The sequence below is a fragment of the Podarcis tiliguerta genome (genome assembly GCF_965153285.1).
Source record: "Podarcis tiliguerta genome assembly, chromosome: 8".
Taxonomy (NCBI): Eukaryota; Metazoa; Chordata; class Lepidosauria; order Squamata; family Lacertidae; genus Podarcis; species Podarcis tiliguerta.
In genome coordinates, this window is record NC_139541.1 from 51,840,792 (window position 1) to 51,862,627 (window position 21,836).

Consider the following 21,836-nt stretch of genomic DNA (forward strand, 5'->3'; position numbering starts at 1 on the left):
GTCCAGATGGTGGCGACGTTGCATTAAAAAGTGAGAATGTCATTTTTGTCGTTTAATAGGAGCTTAGGTGTTCTCTCCCACCTCCCGCAAAACTGCCTCAGATGATGTTCAGACATTGTATATGAAGCATCAGTTAGGTATATTTGCTCATGTTAAAAGCCTTTTTTAAAAGGCGTAGTTCTGGTTTATATCATTGCACTCACTGCTTGGTTTTGCATTTTCCTGGGAGATGTTGGAGGTTTCTCTTGCTTCCAAGCAGCCTTGCAAAATAATAATAATAATAATAATAATAATAATAATAATAATAATAATAATAGAAAGTTCACCTCACCCCTTATAGACCCAGTTGATCACAGCACTCTGCAGGCACCATCTTATTGGGAGGTCCATTCTGCACAATGTAGGAATCAAGCCTTTGTTGTAGTGACCCAACTCTCTTCAATTCCTTCCCCGTGAATATTAGACAGGCACCCTCTCTGTTGCCTTTCCAGCTTCCTCTTTCAACAATCCTTTTAAGTTGAGATCTTTATCCCAGTTTGCATACATTTTTATTGTTTTATCACCTCTTGTTTGCCACCCTGGGCTCTTTTGAAGGGACGATCAGGATATAAACATAAATAAATAAAATTAAATAACATACATACATATTTTTTTACTCCCACCTTTCTGTTGCAAAAGACATCAGAGGCAGCTAATAGTAACCGTAGTTGTGATACAAAGCAGTTAGCTTTCAATTACATAAAAAGATACCTGTAGATTCTGGTCGTATTGATTAAAATTTCTCTGCCTGTGGATTTTTCATGCCTGTGAAATTTCAAATTGATAAGGAAAAACATTAAAATGTGCTCAATAAACTGGATAAAAATCTGATTTTCTGCTTGTACCAGATTAGCCTCATTCCATTAGGAATTTAAGCTCTTCTTACCTCAAGCAAAGGTTACACATTTAAAGCGCAAAGGTTTCCATTTTAATATCTCGTACTCCCATTTCTAAAATATCTTTTCAGTCTTTATTTTCCTGTTTCTGTCATGCCGTTTTTGTTACGCGGCTCAGAGGATCTTGCAAACTGATTGTGCAGAACACTTTAAAATTAATAAAACGGTTCATTAAATGGTTTGCTAAAACTGAAAAATTATATGTATATTCAGGGCTTTTTAAAGGGGGGGGGACTTCTCTTCTTCACCTGCTCACCCTCCGCTGCCACCCAGCCACACCAACTGCCTCTGGAGCACACCTTCAGGTGACATGCCACCGTGCCGTGACTATGGAGGTGCCAGAACTCACCAAAGAGGTGGCAAAACTCAATTCCAGTGAGTTCCAGCCGGGGGGGGGAGCCCTGAGTAAAACCCTGAGTCCATGCAGTCTGTTAGATTGTCGTCGAAAAGAGAGGAAACTTTTAAATCATGGGTAGGCAAACTAAGGCCAGGGGGCCAGATCCGACCCAGTCGCCTTCTAAATCTGGCCTGTAGGCGGTCTGGGAATCAGTGTGATTTTACATGAGTAGAATGTGTCCTTTTATTTAAAATGCATCTCTGGGTTATGTGTGGGGCATAGGAATTGGTTCATTATTATTTTTTTCAAAATATAGCTTGCCCCCCCCCCAAGGTCTGAGGGACAGTGGACTGGCCCCCTGCTGAAATAGTTTGCTGACCCCTGTTTTAAATTCTTGGGTTGGTTGGTTTGTAAAGACGAAAGCTAGATAAGCCTTCTGCAGCCTGCAGTTGCAGGTGTTAGACAACTTATCTGTCCCAGCCAGCATGGTCCATGGTCAGGAATGATGGGAGCTATAGTCCAACAAGATCTGGAGGGTACCACATTTGAGACAGGACAAAAAAAGAATGTTCCTCCCGTCTTTGGTTGTTTTCCTTTTGTTACAAATGGTAGTGTACTGTTGTTTCACAGACATGCTACCTTTTTCTCCAAGGAGCTCAAGGGGGTTACGTAGTTCCTCCCCCCCCCCCCCTGCTTATTTAACACCTCCCCCCAACAACCCTGTGAGGTAGGTTAGGCTGAGAGGCAGTCACTTGCCCAAGGCCGCCCAGTGAGCTTCATGGCGGAGTGGGGGATTTGAACCCTGGTCTCTCCCAGGTTCTAGTACAGTATTCTAATCACTACAGTGGTGCCTCGCAAGACGAAAACAATCCGTTCCGCGAGTCTTTTCGTCTTGCAGTTTTTTCGTCTTGCAAAGCAAGCCCATTGGCGGAGTAGCGCTATTAGCGCTATTGGCACTTTAAGGGCTAAAAACGGCTTTTTTAGGGGTGGGGGATTAGCGGTTTTGCTGCTAAAATGCTTTTAGCAGCTTACCGATTCAGAATAAGGGGTTTTGGAGCAAAAAAAAAATTCAATTTTTTTCGTCATTTTTCGTCTTGCAAAGCAAGCCCATAGGGAAATTCGTCTTGCGAAGCGCCTCTGCAGACGGAAAACCCTTTCGTCTTGCGGGTTTTCCGTCTTGCGAGGCATTCGTCTTGCGGGGCACCACTGTACACCATGCTGATGACTCTCTTGGCTGGGATAGTTCCATTCAGGTGCACAGAATACATGAACTAGCACACTATAGAGAATGAGATAGAATTTAAGCCCCCACATGTTCCCTCACGGGTGGCGCTGTAGGGACACGGGTGGCGCTGTGGGTAAAAGCCTCAGCGCCTAGGGCTTGTCGATCGAAAGTTCGGCGGTTCGAATCCCCGCGGCGGGGTGCGCTCCCGTCGCTCGGTCCCAGCGCCTGCCAACCTAGCAGTTCGAAAGCACCCCCGGGTGCAAGTAGATAAATAGGGATCGCTTACTGGCGGGAAGGTAAATGGCGTTTCCATGTGCTGCGCTGGCTCGCCAGATGCAGCTTTGTCACGCTGGCCACGTGACCCGGAAGTGTCTCCGGACAGCGCTGGCCCTCGGCCTCTTAAGTGAGATGGGCGCACAACCCTAGAGTCTGTCAAGACTGGCCTGTACGGGCAAGGGTACCTTTACCTTTGCCTATGTTCCCTCAAATGCCTGAAGAGGTGTAGGCAGACACTTATTTGCATTGGCCACTTGCCATTGCAATTTCAGTTTCAGCACAAACTACAAATATGTATAAACACAACAAAGCAAGAAGAAACTGCCAAACTACATTAAAACACCTACAATTGTGATTTGTGCGCTATGCAGATAAAATTGCCACACTCAATTAAGATTTATTAAAATTTAACATCCAGAGCATCACTTCAGTCCTTATTTTAATGGCAGCTGCTTATAAAAGTTGTGGTCTTTGCTGTCACTGATGAGTCTTGATCTGCAAAGAGAAAAGGGCTTCTGAGTTCTCTGTATCCATGTATGAAAATTCAGTCACTCACAAGAAATTTGCCAAGTCTTTCTGGTTAATAGTGCCATCTTGTGATGAAAGATGCAGAGACACCTTCCATTAAAACACACAATTTGTTTCTAAAGTGAATTTCTGTCACAGTTTCTTTGCTGGCAAAAATAAAATCAACTTATCTCCTTTTCCTCCACCTTTTGAATTTCCATCTGTTTAAAATAGCAAATGCTTCAGCAAATTTCTCTCTTCTGTTATCTGTTAATTAGAGGGCCATTTAAAAAACCCTTGTAGAATGATATTTATCTGTTCCCTGAATTGGAAAAAAGCTATTATTTCATACTCGTAAGATACTATTTAAAGCACCCTTTGCCAAGCTGGTGCCCTCCAGATGTTTTGTGTGACACCTCCCAATAACCCTCTGCAGCCCGATGTAGTCCAAAACATCTGGAGGGCACCAGCCTGGCAAAGGGCTGATCTAAAGACATTTAAATCAAAACAGCCATTGACTTAGGTCGCTTGAGTAGATAGCAGTGAGATACTGTCTGTTGTACAGCTACCAGCTGGAAGAAAACCCTAGGCATGCCCCTGGGTTGCAGAGAGAAGGTCTCCTGGCTAATGTGTGGGTTGCCAGGAAAGTTTTAAGTAGTTCTGCACATGCCCTGCAACTGGAAGAGTGCTTCATTCAGAACATAAAAAGAGCCTGCAGGATCAGGCCCATGGCCATCTAGTTCAGCATCCTGTTCTCACAGCGGCCAACCAGATGCCTCAATGGGAGACCTGCAAACAAGACCTGATCAGAAAGCACTCTCCCCTCCTGCGGCTTTCAGCAACTGGCCTTCAAAAGCATTGCTACCTCCAACTGTGGAGCCGTCATGTCTATTAGCCCCATCTAGTAGCCTTTTCCTCCAGGAATTTATCCAATCCTCTTTTAAGGCCATCCAAGTTGGTGGCCCTCACAGCCTCCTGTGGAAGTGAGTTCCATAGTTTAACAATGCACTGCAGGAAGGAAGTACTTTCTTTTAACTTTCCCGAATTTCCCCACTTCTCAGCTTTGTTGGATGCCCGCCAGTTTAGTATTATGAGAGAGGGAGAAAAAATAAACCTCTGTCCTGTTGACTCTTACTGGCCTTGCTACAGTGGTGCCTCGGGTTACAGACGCTTCAGGTTACAGACGCTTCAGGTTACAGACACTTCAGGTTACAGACTCCGCTGACCCAAAATAGTACCTCGGGTTAAGAACTTTGCTTCAAGATGAGAACAGCGGTGCAGTAGCAGCGGGAGGCCCCATTAGTTAAAGTGGTTCTTCAGGTTAAGAACAGTTTCAGGTTAAGAATGGACCTCCAGAACAAATCAAGTTCTTAACCCGAGGTACCACTGCACTAAAATGTTCTCTACCTGCTTTGTCCATGCCAGGCATAATTTTATAAACTTCTAACGCAGTTCCCTGGGATGGCTCTCGTGTGGATGAAAGGGAAAAGGCAGATTGCCGAGCAAAGATCACGGCTGTCTCCCGAGACCTTGGAGAGGGGCTGTGAGTCAGAGGCGGCCGTACAGCACAGGGTGCTCTGATGGCCTGACTCAGACTTCAGCGTTGCATGTCTCCCTGGGCCAGTAAACTGGCTTCCCAGAGCTTTGCCTACTTCCCCGGTATTAAAAATTAACTACCAGTGGCCTTGGAGCAGCAAAAGAATGCAGACAGGGAACAGAATTTTGACTGTGCCTGCAGGGCCTGATTCTGTAAACTAACCAGAGGACAGTCAGAGAGCCCCCAGCCCCAACCCCCCCCCCCTCTCTCTCTCTCACACACACACACACACAGTCTGTTCTGTTTCCATTCCAGTGGTCATTGTAAGAACTACTGCTTAACTTTAGGAACTTTAGGTGCTAGAGTTAGCTTATTTTCTTCTCCCCAGCCATCTATTTTTCCTTTTGTGTCATGACTTTTCCCCACTGGAAACCATTTCTGCTGATTAGTAGGGTAAAAGAATACTGCAACTGTGTGAGTCAGTGCAGTTAGTTGCTTGACATTGGTGACTTGAATGTATGAAATCCAGACAAAAATGTGATATTGTCTCACCTTTCCCCTGGATCTAGTTTTTGGAGTCATAAGAACTAGAAGGTCGTCTAATTCAACCCACTCACAACCCACTGTTACTGCATCGCCGATAAGTGATCACCCACCCCCTGTTCAAAAACCAAGGAGAGTCTATCAGTTTCCAAGTGAGAACAGCTCTTGGAAGTCCTTCCTAATTTCATTTCTTGTGGTTTAAAAATACTGATTCTGGCCCTACATCTTGGAGAAGCAGATAATAAATTTGTTCCATCGGGGAACATGAGGAAAGGTTGCAAAGTGGCTGGGGAAAAGTTTTCCTCCCTCTTCATAACATGGGAACTCAGGGAACATGAAAGCTGAATGCTAGAAGATTCAGGACAAATAAAGGAAAGCCCTTCTTCATGAAGCGCATAGTTAACCTGCGGAACTCCCTTCCACAGGAGGCTGTGATGGCTACCAGCCTGGGTGGCTTTAAAAGAGGATTACACAGATTCATAGAGGAGGCGGCTTTCAGTGGCTGCCAGTCATAATGGCTGCTTAGCAGTGGCAGGCAGCAATGCTTCTGAGTGCCAGCTGCTGCAAACCGAAGGCAGGAAGAGTGCCCTTGTACTTGGGTCCTGCTTGCCAGTGTCCCAGAGGGCTCTGGTTGGCCACTATAAGAACAGGATGCTGGGCCAGATGGGCCACTGGCCTGATCCAGCAGGCTCTTCTTATGTCCTTATGTTCCTTCATGTTCTGGCACTCTCTCAGGCTTCCAAGTCTCTGAGCCTGGGCTCTCTGTCAGAGATGGTGGCAGCTGGAATGCTGTAGGGCCTGACAGTCCAGGCTCGGCCTTGCCTGACCCCACCTGTTCCTCCACATGGTTCACTTGAGGGAGATGCAGATCCTGCTCTGATCAGGACTCTTGCACCAGAGGCTTGGCATCACCAGCTGTGTCAGTAGCGTGGGTGTGCCTTCTCACTGGAAGGAGCAGGCAGCAAGACAGTCACCTCTGAGAGCAGGAAACCTCTCTACCCCCAGTGGAGTCTGACTGAACTGAAGCAGGTTCAGAACTGTCTCGTACAGAGATGCAGCAGTCAGACTCCTCCCATTGCGCGTCCTTTGGCTTTGCAGGCACTTGTAATTACATTGGTACCTCGGGTTAAGAACTTAATTCGTTCTGGAGGTCCGTTCTTAACCTGAAACTGTTCTTAACCTGAGGTACCACTTTCGCTAATGGGGCCTCCCACTGCCGCCGCACTGCTGCTGTGCAATTTCTGTTCTCATCCTGAAGCAAAGTTCTTAACCCGAGGTAATATTTCTGGGTTAGCGGAGTCTGTAACCTGAAGCGTCTGTAACCCGAGGTACCCCTGTACTTCCCAGTTCAGGAGTGGCTGATCCTGGGGGGCTGGCTGACAGTCAGCACCCAAGGAGCTAGAACCATAGAAGCACTGAATTGTAATTGGAAGGGACTCAAAGGGACAACTAGTCCAACCCACTCCAGTGCAGGAAACACAGCTGCCTCTGCACATCAGCCAGGCCACTCAGGGGTTGACTGTGAGCTGTTGAAAAGCTGGCTTGTGTTAAAAAGCCAGTACAACTTCCCCAACCAGCAGGAAGTATCCTTAGCTTGTGGGGGCTGCATCCCCCGGCATCTGGGTCGCACTTTGGACCGTCTGTGGGAAAGGTGAGCCATTGCGAGTCCAGTCTTGACATTGCTCCCCAAGGGCCTGGGCCATGTGGATCCTTCCTTAGCTGGCAAAGTTAAGCAACGGCATTGAAGTCGTCCTCTGCGGGCAAGGAGAGCTTGTGCACTGTTTTAAGAAAATGCAATCACTTGCTCCATGTGCTGTCCGATGCCGGCTGCCTTACTCACTGAGACAAAACGGGAGGCACACTGACCTTTCCTGTACATGTGGTGGGTGTGACGCTATTTACAGTATAAGTCCATACTCCAAAGGCTGGCTTTTGCCCTGCTTCTTTTAATCGCCGCTTGTTTGATCAGCACACTGGGAACGACGTGTCCCCACCTGGTGCTGGGAGTCAGGCACGAGAGACCCAGGGAGGAAGGAGGATGGGCTTGGCCGGTACTGGGAGTCTTAAGAAATCTGTTTGATACAAGATCACCAGCTGATAGAGCCATAGAGTTGGATGGGATCCCCAAGGGTCATCTATCCCAACCCCCTGCAATGCAGGAATCACAGCTCAAGGATCCCTGGCAGATGGCCATCCAGCCTCACCTTCTCAGGGAGTCCATTCCACTTTTGGAACAGCTCTCTTCCTGTGAGAGGAGAAGAGAATAAGTCACTGTTCTCGTCAGAAGTCACTGGTAGCCCTACTGTTGCTCAAACAAATTTAGCTCCTAAGGTATAATACGAAGGGAACCCTGTTTCCATTTCAGTCTGGATTTCAGAGACTCTAAGCCAGGCATAGGCAAACGCTGGCCCTCCAGATGTTTGGGACCACAATTCCCATCATCCCTGACCACTGGTCCTGTTCGCTAGGGATGATGGGAATTGTAGTCCCAAACATCTGGAGAGCCAGAGTTTGCCTATGCCTGCTTTGAGCTGTCAACAGAGTCCACTTGAGCCATCCCCCCAAAGGCCGGCACACAGTGACTTTAAGATGCCAGATTTGTATCCATTCAGACTGGTCTGTTGGTTGCAGGCAGGCAGCCGGTGGTGGCAGATCTTTCCTTGGGGGATGAGCAGGCAAATGAGCCTCTGGTGTTGTTGGGGGCCTGTAATAGTGGATATGGGGACAGAGCTGGCATCCGGGTGCATTGCAGGGTCTGCTACAGGAAATATGGGAAACTGTCTTATGCTGAATCCAACAGCTGGTCCATCTAGCTCAGTATTGTCTACACTGACTGGTAGCAACTTTCTGGGATTTCAAACAGGGGTCATTCCCATCTGTTTCTGAAGATGCTGGGAATTGAACCTGTGACCTTCTGCATGTAAAGCAGATTCTCTGCCACTGACCTTTCGTGTCATTGGCCCAGCCCTTTGTTTTATGTTGCTGTTAGGAATCAGCTTGTCTGTCTTCCTTCAATTTCTGCAGCAGGTTCCTCCAAGGAGTTCAGGGTGACTGACCAGGCTCCTGCTCCCATTTTGTTCTTACAACCTTCCTGGGAAGTCGCTTAGGCTGAGGGATGAGTAAAACTGGCAGAACTGACACTATTACAGGTGTCACATAGCCCTCGTTCTGCATTTGCATGAACTTGATTGTTCAGTGTGGCAGCCCCTACACTTTGGAACTCCCTGCCTATTGATATCAGGCAGGCGCCTTCAATGTAACTTTTTTGGCGCCTGCTCAAAACATTCTTGTGTAGCCAAGCCTTTCTTATTGATAATTTTATAATTTTTTTTCTTTTTTGCAAACTACTTTGAGAAGTTTTTTTTAAAACAATCAAGCAATGTAGAAATCTTATTTAAAAAATAAATAATTTTGATGATGGGGCAGCTCGCCTAGTACATAGAGATTAACTTTCAGGTGCTGCTGAGCCTTGAATCCAGGTCCAAGTTGAGCTTAGGGGGGAGGGAGTCTTCCTGTCCTTAATGCCCTTTTCTCCCAGGTGCTAAACTTCTCCCTTCCCTACAGCCTCTTTGACATGGGAGGCGAGTACTATTGCTACGGCTCAGACATCACCTGCACATTTCCAGCAAATGGGAAGTTCACCCCTGACCAGCGGGCAATCTACGAAGCTGTGCTGAAGTCAAACCGGGCTGTGCTAAGTGCCGTCAAGCCAGGTAAGAAGAAGGGGGCGGGGAATACATCAACAGAACAGAAGGAGCCTCTGTGGAGGTCGCCCTGCCAGAGGATGCTGTGCGTATGGTGCACCCTAGCCTCGCTGGGGGTGATGCTTAGCCCTCGTGGTTTGGATTGGGCTGGCCATGCTTCACACTGTGGCCCCAGATTGAGGAGATGGGCTGCCCCCTTTGTACCACGGCTAGCAGACAGACAAGCCCCTCTGCATATCCCCTGCCTTCCATTAATTGATCAGGAATCTTTTCACCTCTTTCCTCCACTGCTTAAAATCAGCAACAGATTTGCTTAGCTGTGCTGGGACTGAATGATACACGGAGTGATGGTGCTTTAAACAGTCACACCTTCCCCCAAAGAATTATGGGAGCTGTAGTTTGTTAAGGGTGCTGAGAATTGTTAGGAGATCCTTATTCCCCTTCCCAGATCTACGGTACATTAAACCCAGAATGGTTTACCAGTAATAGAACTGGAGAATTGTAGAGTTGGAAGGGGCCCAAGAGTCCACTGCAGGCTTTCTCAACCTTGGCCCTCCAGCTGTTTTTGGCCTACAACTCCCATGATCCCTAGGTAGCAGGACCAGTGGTCAGGGATGATGGGAATTGTAGCCTCAAAACATCTGGAGAGCCAAGGTTGAGGAAGCCTGGTCCACCGCCTTCCAAGGCACTGTCGAACAGCTCATGCTTCCAGAAAGTTCTTCCTGATGTCTAAGTGTGAAACTCCTTTCCTTTAACTTGAATCCATCGATTTGGATCCTGCCCTCTGGAGCAGCAGAGAACAAGCTTGCTCCACCTTCCAGGAGAGAGCCCTTTAGATATTTTAAGATGGCTCTCATGTCTCCTTTCAGTCTCCTCTTTTCCAGGCTAAACCTACCCAGCTCCCTCCCTAGCATCAATTGCTCTTCCTAGGGAACTCTGGGGAATAGTAGCTCTGGGGAGCGGAATAACAACTTCTAACAACTCTCAGCACCTTTTACAAACTACAGTTCCCAGGATTCTTTGGGGGATGCCAAGTATTGTAGCACTTTAAATGTCCGGTGTGGATGTGGCATGGAATGACACCAATAATGACTGTTATTTAATTTTAATTTTTTTTTTTTAATTAAAAGAGGGCCTTTTTGACATTCCACCTAGAGGTCAGCCTGAGGAACCCTGGTCTGTGGTAAAGGATTCTGAGACATATTTTTACGTCTGCTATTGGAGGCAGTATGCCTCTTAATGCCGGTTGGCGGGAATGGCAAGTTGAGAGAGGATCCTTGCAGTCGGATCCTGCTTGCAGGTTTCCTATAGGGCGCATCTGGTCTGCTGCTATCAGAACAGGATGCTGGACTAGATGGGCCATTGGCCTGATCTTATTCCAGATTCCGGGTTACAGGCCAGACCTGCTGGGGCCTCCTTGTGGCTCTTCAACAAACAGCCTTTCCCCCACCTGGTTCCCTCCAGATGTCTTGGACTACAACTGCCATCAGCTAAGCCAGCTACATGGGAGTTGTAGTGATCTTCCAGCTACCCTGCTAGCCTTTATTTAATTAATTTTTTTAAATCTGACAAGCAGGATAAAAACGCGTGGAATAAATTAGGAATGAAGCACTTGGTGGAAGGTGGGTTTGTATCTCGTCCTTGCTTTTCCCCACCCACATGTACCATTTTTTAATGAACATTACAATCCCATTCTTCTTGCTTTGCGGTTTCCTATTGTATCAAACCAGATCTTCCGGTAAGAGAGCATTGATACCCCCCTCCTCCCCCACACACACTCCGCCCACGTTCCAATTAAAAGCTATTTTGTCTCTCAAACGCCTCCTGAGGAAAGGAGCGAGCAGAGCCAACTTGGCAACAGGTCGCCTCTCCCTATCTCTCCTCCATTTATTTATAGCCTCATGTGCCCCAAAGTCCCAGCTGAACTGACATGGCACTTGGACACTCGCTGGGCAAAAGGCAGGCTGTTGCGCTGATGGATGCTGTTTGCTTCCACAAAGTATGAAAAAATGTGAAAGGGCTTCCAAATATGCTCAGATGTCGTTGCTGTTTTTCCACCCAGCCAGCATTTATTTATTTATTAATTTTCAAAAAATTATGTTACTGGCAGCTGCGCATCTAGAGAAACAGATTGGCAAAAAGAGTTTCATGGCCAGGTTTGCGCATGATGCTCAGTGCATCGCCTGGAAGCAGTACACTGGATGGGGGGGGGTAGGGAATTCCCACCTTTCCCTCTCCAGCCCCAGTTCCAATTAGAATTGCAATTTCTCCTTCCATGTGCTGATAATAGGACCGGACAAATGTGCTTCTGAATGCTTTTGTGCTCGATTACTGCTTGCTAGTTTCCCATTGAGGCATCCAGTTGGCTGCTGTGAGAATAGGATGCTGGACTAGATGGGCCATTGGCGTGGGGAGAGTCTTGGGGCCCATACTGAGAGGCCTGGAAGGCCTGGGGTTCCCCATCCCTATTCTGGTGGTTTGTGCTGCATGAATCGGGTGTGTTATTCTCCTCAACGCTGCCGTTAAGCGGGGTGACGGGTCTCCAAGTCTTTGGGATGAGACAGCCTCCTCTGTTCGCTTGCCTTCAGAGCCCTTTCCTAAGGTGTTTCTCTGTTTATAGCATTTTTTATCTCCCTCTTTAGCAGGAAAAATACATTTACAAATTGTTTGTGAGAAGGCAGTCCCTGCTCTTGGGCTTACAATATGAAAGACACAGCACAAAAGGGGATAAGAAGGTTTAGGAGGGAGGAGGAAAGCAAGTAAACTCTGCACTATTTCGTAGCACAGAGTTGCTGGCCAGCTGGATTGGACAGATTCCAAGGAGACGAGGAGTCAGACGTTGCAGAGTTGATGGAAAGGCTCTGCTGGCCTTTCTGTCTCTTCCTGTACTCTGACAGAAAGGATAACAGCTGAGGGAGGAGCCTGCTGGAGTTGGTATTTTAGCAGAGTCAGCGGCAGGGCCCCTGCAGTACCACCTTGCTCCTTCTCCTGCAGCCTGAAAGTCATGTTGAAATCTGCCTTCGCTGTGCTAGCCCTCTATAATGCTGAATGGCTTCTGATGCCGTAATCTCTTTGCTAACTAATCCATATTCCTGTGTCAAGCGCAGTTACCTTGTTTGCCCAAGGCTACGGTCAACGTTGTGGCAGTCAAGCAGTCCTTGTTATAGAGAGAGAGGGAGAGCTGGGTGGGGAGACCCTAGAAGATGTGTCATGTCCAGGCGCATTGCGCTTCCATCGATGCTCAGGAAGAAGCAGTGGAACCATAGTGAGCCATGCTCATTGGGTGAGAAGGTCATCTATTGGTTCACTGACCTACATCGCACCGTATCTCATTTGGCAGTGAATTAAGAATGAAGCAGACGCCTCATCAGCAGATTTCCCCTTTGGACAGACGTCTCATGCGACAGCGGTCCAAAGTCCAAGGGTTCTCCAATCAGACTATGTAAACCTGGCCCTTGAGTGGCTGACAGCTGGCTGGCTGGCTGATGAACCTCCCAGTATTGGGGAGCAGGTTGCATTTTCCAAGGTTCCAGTTGGGTGGGGGGGTGGATCTGTAAGCAGCCCAGTGGAGAGCAATTCACTAAAACCTGGGGAGCGTTTCATCAGTGTGAGACAGTGTGGTGTAGTGGTTAGAGCAGCCTTTGCCAGCCAGACACCTTAACCTGAAAGAAGTGTGTAGTATGGAGACTAAGGATTTGCCTCTGCTGCCTCTGACCATCTCAGGTGCAAAGTGGGGAATTGGGGGGGGGGGGGCAGCAAACGCCTGACCACACCACCCTCTGGAGCCTGTCCTGTTTCAAAGGAGTATCTGCCGATGATTCCTTTAGTCATCGGGAATGCAGGCAGTTAAGAAGATTTTTCCTTGTGAGAGTATCCTGCGCCTTGGGAGAGGGGGATTAGTCTTATAAGGGGCCTAAAATTGCTTCTCTGATTAAAGCTGAATATTCCTGAGTTGCAGGCAAAAATAATGAAGAGTTTTCTCTGACTTTAGGACCCTGAACCTTTTAATTTAGAGGGGTGGATGGGTTTGGTGGGAAGGATGAAAAATCTGACATCTCTCAGAACATAATATATTAATGCGTCTCTGAGCACCTCCTTAATGAAAATGGGTAGCCAGTAAAAGGAAAGGAGATGTGCAACTTCTGCAAAGTCTTTTTGGCCTCAGCCTAACTTTTAATGTGACATCAGGGCCTCTCATGTAAAAAGCTGATGTTAATTAGACCCTCTTCTGAATTCTTCTCAAGTTCTGGTCTGCAAAGTTTTTTATTTTTTTCGGGGGTGGGGGGAGGCTCTCAATGAACTCTCCTTTTCCAGGGTGATGCCAGCTCCAGTCACTGGGATTCTTTGATCATACTTTCAATTTCAGCACCAAAGTGCAACTTCATTTTGTCAAGATCAAAGCAAACTGAGCCAGACTTGGGCCAGCTTCCTCATTTCTTAGCATTGTGTGATATATGGGAGCTTAATGAGATCCAAAATAAACCTTCCTCTGATTTCCACACTTTTAGCCAAATTATTAGGACATGTGAAAAGGATCAAGGGGTCTTAGTAGACCACAACCTTAGCATGAGTCAACAGTGTGATGCAGCAGCAAAAAAAAGTTATTGCAGTTCTAGGCTGCATCAACGGAACTCTGGTGTCCAGTTCAATGGAAGTAATAGTGCCACTCTATTCTGCCTTGGTCAGGCCAGACCTGGAGTCCTGTGTCCATTTCTGGGCACCACAGTTTAAGAAGGATATTGACAAGCTGGAACATGTGCAAAGGAGGGTGACCAAGATGATAAAGGGCCTGGAAACCAAGCCTTATGAGGAACAGTCGAGGGAATTTGGGTATGTTTAGCCTGGTAAAGAGGAGACCGGAGGTTTTTAAACAGAGGTTGGGCTGTCAGATGTTATTTAGCTATGATTCCTGCATTGCCTGGGGTTGGACTAGATGACCCCTGGGTGAATCCCAACTCTACAAGTCTATGATTCTGTGATTTCCAAAGGTATTGGGTGAGGGGCCTCTGCCTCTCTGCATAATAGGAGTAGACAGAGCCTCCCATCTCAGATGAAGTCGTTGCCCCACAGTCTTCATTCTCAGATGCTCCCTTTATATATATAACAAAGTATTGATTCCAAAATAGCTAACATCCTAGAATCTTTCCATACGGACACTTACTGTTTTCAGTAAATTTTATTGTGTCTGTGTAATGGGTTTTTTTGTTGCATTCATTTATTCATTTGATAAAACTATTTATATATTGCTATTCTTAAAAAAAAATCAGAGCAGTTTACTACAGCTGTACGTTAAACTAAACAACAAAACAAATATAAAAATGTGAAAATCAGAAATCAGCTAACTTTAAACAGTTTAAAGGACTACCTTGGAAGATGGTGAACTCTCCTTCCTTTGAGGTTTTAAAACAGAGGTTGGGTGGCCATCTGTCAAGGATTCTTTAGCTGCTATTCCTGCCATTGCTGGGGGTTGGACTAGATGACCCTTGGGGTTCCTTCCAGATCTGTGATTCTGTGGGTGCTGAACAGCTGTGTTGCCCACACCACACACCGAAAAAAAGAATAATCTGTTACTGGCCTTTATTCCAGAGAGGTAGGGCAAGGGTAATTTTTCATTGGTGCTGAGCTAGGGGAGTGTTCCTCCCTTCTGATTATTTTCAGCACATTGTATGTGTTTTTCCTTTTTTTTTTTAAGTTAACATAATTCAGACAAGATATGCCCCCATCCCCCCCCCTAAGCTGTCTCCCCCACTGAGGGGGGTAAAGCAAATGTAAACTGGGAGGGCCTCTTGGATGCAAAAACTGCTGACTCGTACGTGAGTGTGCCAAATCCGAACAAGGAAAGCGTTAGCTGCTAAACCTTCACCCCAGTTACCTTAGTTTGGCAAACGGTCCTGTTGGGAGTGACTCAACGCCCCGTAGTGGGGGGGGGAGGGAGCAGTGTGACAGCAGCCAGTGCAAAACATGCACTGCAAAACTGTGCAGTGCCCACCACCAAGGGAACAATGTGCTCGGTGTCAACACAGCTTATTTAAAAGTAGTCAGCCAGCAGATTTCGGAGTGCCTTTGTAGGATAACTATCACGGTTCTTGAGGTTTTGGTTAAATGTTCAGTCTGTCAAATGAAGTTTGCTCTGGGTAGGGGGAAAGGTGTCGGCTGCTGAGAGGGGCCACTTGGCAGGATGATGTTCTGGGGTGAAATACCTCAACCCAGGGGCATTTGAGGGAATCTGAATGGCCTCAGGGAGATGGAGAGCGAACAGGGAGGGGTGGAAGGTGGACCCATTAGTGTTGATAGCCTTTGCCAACGCGGTAGACTCCAGATATTTTGGACTAACTATAGCTCCCATCAGCCTCAGCTGGCATTGCTGTGCTCCCATTAGCCCCAGCATCATGCATAGAGCTCTGCTGGCTGGGGCTGAAGGGAGTTGCAATCCAAAACATTTGAAGAGCACCAGATTGGGAATGGCTGGCCTGGACATTCACAAAACGGGCTGTCTTCAAATGACTTGAGAGGAAAGAAGTGGATGAATGGGTGATCTATTTGAATCTTAAATAAGAAGATCAGTCTTCCAAATACAATATAAAATACATAACAAAAGTGATGATAGCTTTGTGGACTTGCTAGTGTTTATGGGTCGGGGTTGGGTAGGGAGATGTCTCCTGTTGGGCAGTGAGAATTCAGGAGGAGGGGGGAAATTGTTCTCCACAAGGTTGGGCTGGGCTGGGCAAGCAGGAAGGCCTGTTGGCTTGAGAGAGGATGTGAGATTTCTGTGCTCCCTCAAACAAGGGGTTGGCCGAGTTGTGGAGGTGAGAGTGGGTGAGAGAAAGACTTCATTAAATTGTGAACCCTCTGGGGAAATTAGCAGGAAGATGGACACACAGAAAAACAATTATTCTTTATTAGGAATAAGTCAGGTGCTGGTCATCTGATTTATTGCTTTTGTATCCTTGCATTCTTTCTTGGAGGCAGTATTTGTGATGTGCCCCTCATGTTGCCCTTCCTGGAACCATGTGGGTCATGTTTGACTGAAAGGATCGTCTCTGGCCCAAGTGCTCCTAGTGAGCTTTAGGGTTAAGTTTATGCCCTGGTCTCCCAATCCCAAGTCCAATGTAGAATTGGATCCATCATTCCCAAGTGATGTGTGGGGCACATTAACACCCCACGAAGACTGTGAAGGTGCTGTTGCGTTAATTAGCTGTTCGTGTGGGACATGTTAAAGCATTAGTGAGGAACCCTTGGCCCTCTTGGGACCCCAATTCCCATCAGCCCCAGCCAGCAGGGATGATAGGAGTTGTAGGTCAGCAACATCTGGAGGCCCAAAGACTCCCCACCTTTGCTCTAAAAGTAAAGGCGTCTAGTATCTCTTTTACTTTAAAGGGAAAAATGTTACAGTGGTACCTCAGGTTACATACGCTTCAGGTTACATACGCTTCAGGTTACAGACTCTGCTAACCCAGAAATAGTGCTTCAGGTTAAGAACTTTGCTTCAGGATGAGAACAGAAATTGTGCTCCGGCGGCACAGAAGCAGCAGGAGGCCCCATTAGCTAAAGTGATGCTTCAGGTTAAGAATAGTTTCAGGTTAAGTACGGACCTTCAGAACAAATTAAGTACTTAACCCGAGGTGCCACTGTATATGTCTTTATTTCCCGTTTTTCTTTTGTTTGTTTGTTTGCTGAGTAACATTTCTTTATTCTTTAAAGCATCATTTGTATTAAAATTAAAACTCTGGTCTTGGGTGGGTGCACTTCTGCTGCTGTGTCCCCCCGTCCCCCCCCCCCCCGCCCTAATTTTCTATTTAAAAGAGGGGGATAAGCATCTAAATAATAGTTAATGGCAGCCATTTTTCTCTGCTCCCCTCAAGGAGTCTCCTGGCCTGACATGCACCGTCTGGCCGACCGAATCCATCTGGAAGAGCTCACAAAAATTGGCATCCTCCGAGGCAACGTTGATGACATGGTGAAGGTTCATCTGGGCGCGTTATTTATGCCCCACGGGCTTGGACACCTCCTTGGGATCGACGTGCATGATGTGGGAGGCTACCCAGAGGTCAGTATCGGAGCGTCTCCAAGGGTGCCAGTTAAATCACCAGGATTGCAAAAGGGAGTCAAAAGATCTGGAAACAATCAAGTCGGCATGCCTCTGTCCCCCTTCTTCCACGTGTCCCGCCACCTCCAAACAGCTGTCTGTGTTTACTTGTTCATGCAAACGTGCATAGTGCTTTGCCAGCCCATTATCGGGCTTCAAAATCCTATCATAGAAGCCACAAACTAAAACATAAGCAACAGCCACAAAATAATTGCAGAACCTGCCAGAAGGCAACCCCCAAACAAGGCAGGAAAGTCAGATCACAATTTCTTCAGGGATGGAGAATAGTCTTTCAGCTCAAGAGCCACACACCACCTTCTGGGCAGCCTCCCCAGAGCCAGAGGCAGAAGTGGACAGAGCAATGAATGTCAATTCTGCCTTTGTACAGTACTCTGTCCTCCACCCAGGCAAGCAAAAGCAAGAGCTCAAGGACACAACCAGGCAAAAAAGCACACAGGGAGGCTGCAAATGGGTGCAGGAGATGCTCCAAAGATCCGGTGGAGAGGCCTGGAGGGCCACCCTCAAGGGCCTGTGGTTTTTACAACCCCTGTTCTGATGCCTTGCTGGGAAAGGTCATATTCTTGCAAGTGTTTTGAAGAGGGAGAGTCAGCCAGATGGGCTTCCCAGAGGAGGAATTCCCAAAGACATAACTACCTGCTTCCACGTACCAAGGCTGCAATGTGAGATTGCAGGCTTAGAGCTGGAGAAGCAGCCTTTTCCATGCCCCTTCCTAGGTCCTCTCTTCAAGGGCTTTGCCAGTTGCCACCCTTCGTTACACACACACACACACCAATTCTGCCCTGCTTTCTTAGGAGAATGAAGTCAGTGAAACGCAGGCCAACTGATTCTGGGGCAGGGGGAGCGGTAATTGCATTCCTTCTTCTGCACTCTTCTGGGGATCCTGCCTTTGCATTGGCCCTGCCATCATATCCAGTTAGTAGAAATTGATCATTCATCACTGGGGGATGCTTACGAGTGATGGACCCAAGAGAACCTGGTTGTGTTTGCTTTTGTGTTCCAAGCATCTTCAGGTTTATTTTTCAGATTAAAAAAGGCTGGTGGCCCAGGGGTCCAGCCGCTAATTTAATCCTTTCCGGATCATGGACTTCATTAATCCACGAGATTAGGCACTCTTAGCTCTTCAATGTATTCCTGGGTGGGATGGGTCTGGGAGCCCAAGGGGCAGCGAGGAAATTAGACATGCTCCTTCTCATCCTCGCTGGGCATTTCCCACCTCCTCTGTTCATCCAAACAGTTCAGGCCTTGGATGTGTGGCTGTCAAACAGCCGCAGCTAGTTTTTCTTCCTGTTAAATGTTAGGAACGTTTTAAGTTGGGAAAGAAATTCTATTCTGCCGGTAAAGAAATGAGAGAAGCACGACAGATTGTGTCTGAACACAGTGGTCCAATTTAACCATATCAGGGTGAATGTTTATTTATTTAATTTATATCCCACCTTTTCCTCCAAGTTTCTCAGGGTGGAGTAAATAGTTCTCCGTTCCCTGTTTCATTCTCACAACAACCCTGTGAGGGAGGTTAGGCTAAGAGGCAGCAACTGACCCAAGGTCACCCAATGAGCTTCATGGCTAAGTTGGGATTCGAACCCTGCTCTCCCAGGTTCTGGTCAAAGACTCTAACCATTATGCCGCACTTTTCTAGGGTGTGGAACGCATTGACCTTCCGGGGCTGCGGAGCCTGCGAACTGCCCGCCTCCTTGTCCAAGGCATGGTGCTGACGGTGGAGCCTGGCATCTACTTCATCGACCACCTCTTGGACCAGGCCCTGGCTGACCCTGCCCAGGCTTGCTTCATCAATAACGAAGTTCTCTCACGCTTTCGGGGTTTTGGAGGGGTGAGTTACTCGCTTTTAGCGCCTCTTAGGGCAGAGATCTCTGCCATTGGATGTCTTGCCTCGCGTGGAGAGGGAGTTTGCAGCCTTAGGTATTGTGCAAAGCTTACAGCAGTCCTTCAAGCTAATCCTTCGGCTGCCGTTGTGCCCATATCACAGACAAGGAGCCTGAGACAGAAAGTGGGTTTTCAAAAATGTATGTCTGAGGTGCGATTTGAACCAGGGATGTCTGGATTCATAGCTCAGCTTCTTAGCAGCTGGGCTTTGCTGGGCATCTGAATGGATCAGTTACTCAGATGTTTTCCTCCTGACACAAGCAACGGTTGTAGCAGAATCTCTCATTCCTAGGCCTCCCATAGCAGGAGATTTCAACATCACGGGCACCAGTTTCATGGATAAAGTGCCTTTGGCCCATTGTGTCCCAAATAGCAGAGTTTCTTCTGCAATTAAGGTTCAAAGTAAATTTTACTTTAATTGCATGGTTAGCAACCATGGAAGGGGAGTGAAAAAAGAAAACACATCAGTATGAGGGGGGAGTCATCCAGACCACAGCCCATCCCCCCTCAGGGGCAGTCGGGGGGGTGGGAGCCTCCCCCACAAACCAGTTAGCCACCCCTTCCTTCACCTTAGGTTACAGGGTCAGCCAAAGGAGACCCTCCATTGTGAAAATATACGTACAGGGAGGCCTGTGTGGAGATGGATGAACCTTCAAGTTGCCCATGATCCTAAGCAATGAAGGACTTTAAAGGGTACTATGACTGGTACTTGGAACTGGACCCATTTTCTGAAGGAATTCAGCCATTTCTGCCAAACTGTGGGAGACATCCAAGAGTTGGTACTCAATTATATTCAGAATGGAAGATCCCTTCCCTCATTTTGTGCAGCCTTGATCCTTTCTGGGAGCAGAATGTCGTGTTGCGGGAATGGGGTGGACCTGCAAGAAATGAGCCCACAGAGAAGGAAAGTCTTCCCCCTGCCTGAAATCCCCCCCAATGATTTCACCCCGTCAAAGGAAATGGGGAATTCAGGCCCCTTGGCTGAAGCTGAGTTCCTCTCGCTACCTTTATACACCGAAGCTCCCTTGTTCCCTTAACAGCCAGCTCTCTGAGTCACTCGGTCCTGGCTTTGGCCTCAGCGCTTTGTAAGCCCTGTGTGCAGAGCATACAATCTTATCAAGCTGTGTGGGACTTTACCTTCTGCTGCTGGATTCTCTCCCCCCGCTGGGTTGGAGAGGTCATCTTTGCTTTGCACGGTTCTTTCTTTATCAGCGCATGCAGGCCAGCCAGGATCCGAGGGACTGACACCCTCCTCTCTTTTTTAAATGCAACTTTTGACGTACCAGCTAATTCTGCAGCGTCAGCCTGAAGGGTGAGAGGCCTGGTGTGAAGGCATGGAGGAAGAGGTGGGGGCTTGCTGTGGGGCATGGGAGGCTGGGAGGAGGCCTGGCCCAAGGATATTAGTGCTCCAAGAAGCCGTGTTGCAGCAGGAGAGGTCAGGGAGCCCCCAGCAGGCTGTGTGGCTGGAACACCTGAGGTTCACCTCGTAGGCTGCGCATAGCTGCATCACTGCGGTTGATAGGAGCGAGTGTGGCTTGATTGCATCTTCCACAGCTTTAACTTGAGCAGCTGAAGGCCGGCTGGTTGAAATTGCACGCAGGGTTTCCCCAGCACGAAACCTCTCTTACTTGCTTACCAGGCAAGGTCCATCTTGGCACACTAGCTCTAGAAGAGTAAGGATGCTCACACAGGGACAGTTCCAAGGGTTTGAGCATGCACATTTTTGTGTGTATGCATAACCCTTGGAACCGAAGGCCTGTGTAAGATGTGATTGTACTGTAATCTCTGGCTTCTCCCTGAAGCTGCTTAGGTCATTGGGCTCGCGAGCCAGGAGTTGTTTGAGGGATGTGCCTTAAAAATAAGAGGCAAGATACCTAACAGAACTATATAACCCATGACAGAGTCTGTAACCTGTGCCTTTATAGTTTCCTTGGGGATTCACTTGTGTTAAAATGCTTGCAATAAATTGCAGTTAAGAGTTTAATTTTTTTAAAATGTCAGCCCCACCAACTCTTGCTTCTACCTAAATTTCTACAATTTTGAAACTGCATTTGTGCAATTTTGCAGGTGTAAGACATTTTTCACAGGTGCAAATCTGTCCACAGTGCGTGTATTCTAAGAGGATTGCAGTCAACCCCAAGTTTTGTGTGCTGGCCATCATTTCTTCCATGGGACCTAGCAGTTTACATCAGCCGAAACAGCCCTATTAAATATGGTTACTTTTGTGGCTTGCCTGTTGCCATTGTGCTATCAGAAAAAGCAAGCCTTGAGAAATTGCCTTCTCTTTGGGGCAATGAATATGTCACTTTCAGGAAGGTTTTGAGCAGGAAACGTAGAGGAAACCAGACAGCTGTCACCCTCCTGGGTGTGAATTCTGGAAAGTTTATTTAATTCAGTTCTGTAATACACTTAAATTAATGTCAAATAAAGAAGATAATCTGGCAAATACCTCTTTGAACGCTTTAATAGGGCTCGATGACTCGCTCTGTTTGAACAAATGGATTATTTTGCAAGCAGGAGGACAAATGTTAAACTAGCATTATTTTTAGATTAAAATGCCCAGAGGTCAGAAACAATTAAAGCGCTTGTATGGTGGGTGTCACTGGGTTTTGTGTTCCTTTGGATTTGACACCTTGCTAAAATTGCTTTTATTGCAGCTTGGAGACTTACCTTTCTTTCTGATAAGATAAGGGATAATGACTTGAGTCTGCATATTTAACTGGCAGAGAAGATTAGAACAGAACAGAAAATGGTCCGGCCTTTTCATGCGCACCCAGTGAAAAT

At 47.3% G+C, this 21,836-nt stretch overlaps 1 protein-coding gene across 1 annotated transcript in view; it reads left to right on the forward strand.

Annotated features, from left to right (window-relative positions):
- PEPD (peptidase D) overlaps positions 1–21,836 on the forward strand; it is a 126,342-nt gene that overhangs the window by 102,991 nt on the left and 1,515 nt on the right. Inside the window, exons 12-14 of the mRNA XM_083452921.1 lie at positions 8,925–9,073; positions 16,927–17,111; positions 18,808–18,999. Coding sequence (XP_083309047.1) covers positions 8,925–9,073; positions 16,927–17,111; positions 18,808–18,999 — 526 coding nt within the window. The remainder of the gene's footprint in view (positions 1–8,924; positions 9,074–16,926; positions 17,112–18,807; positions 19,000–21,836) is intronic.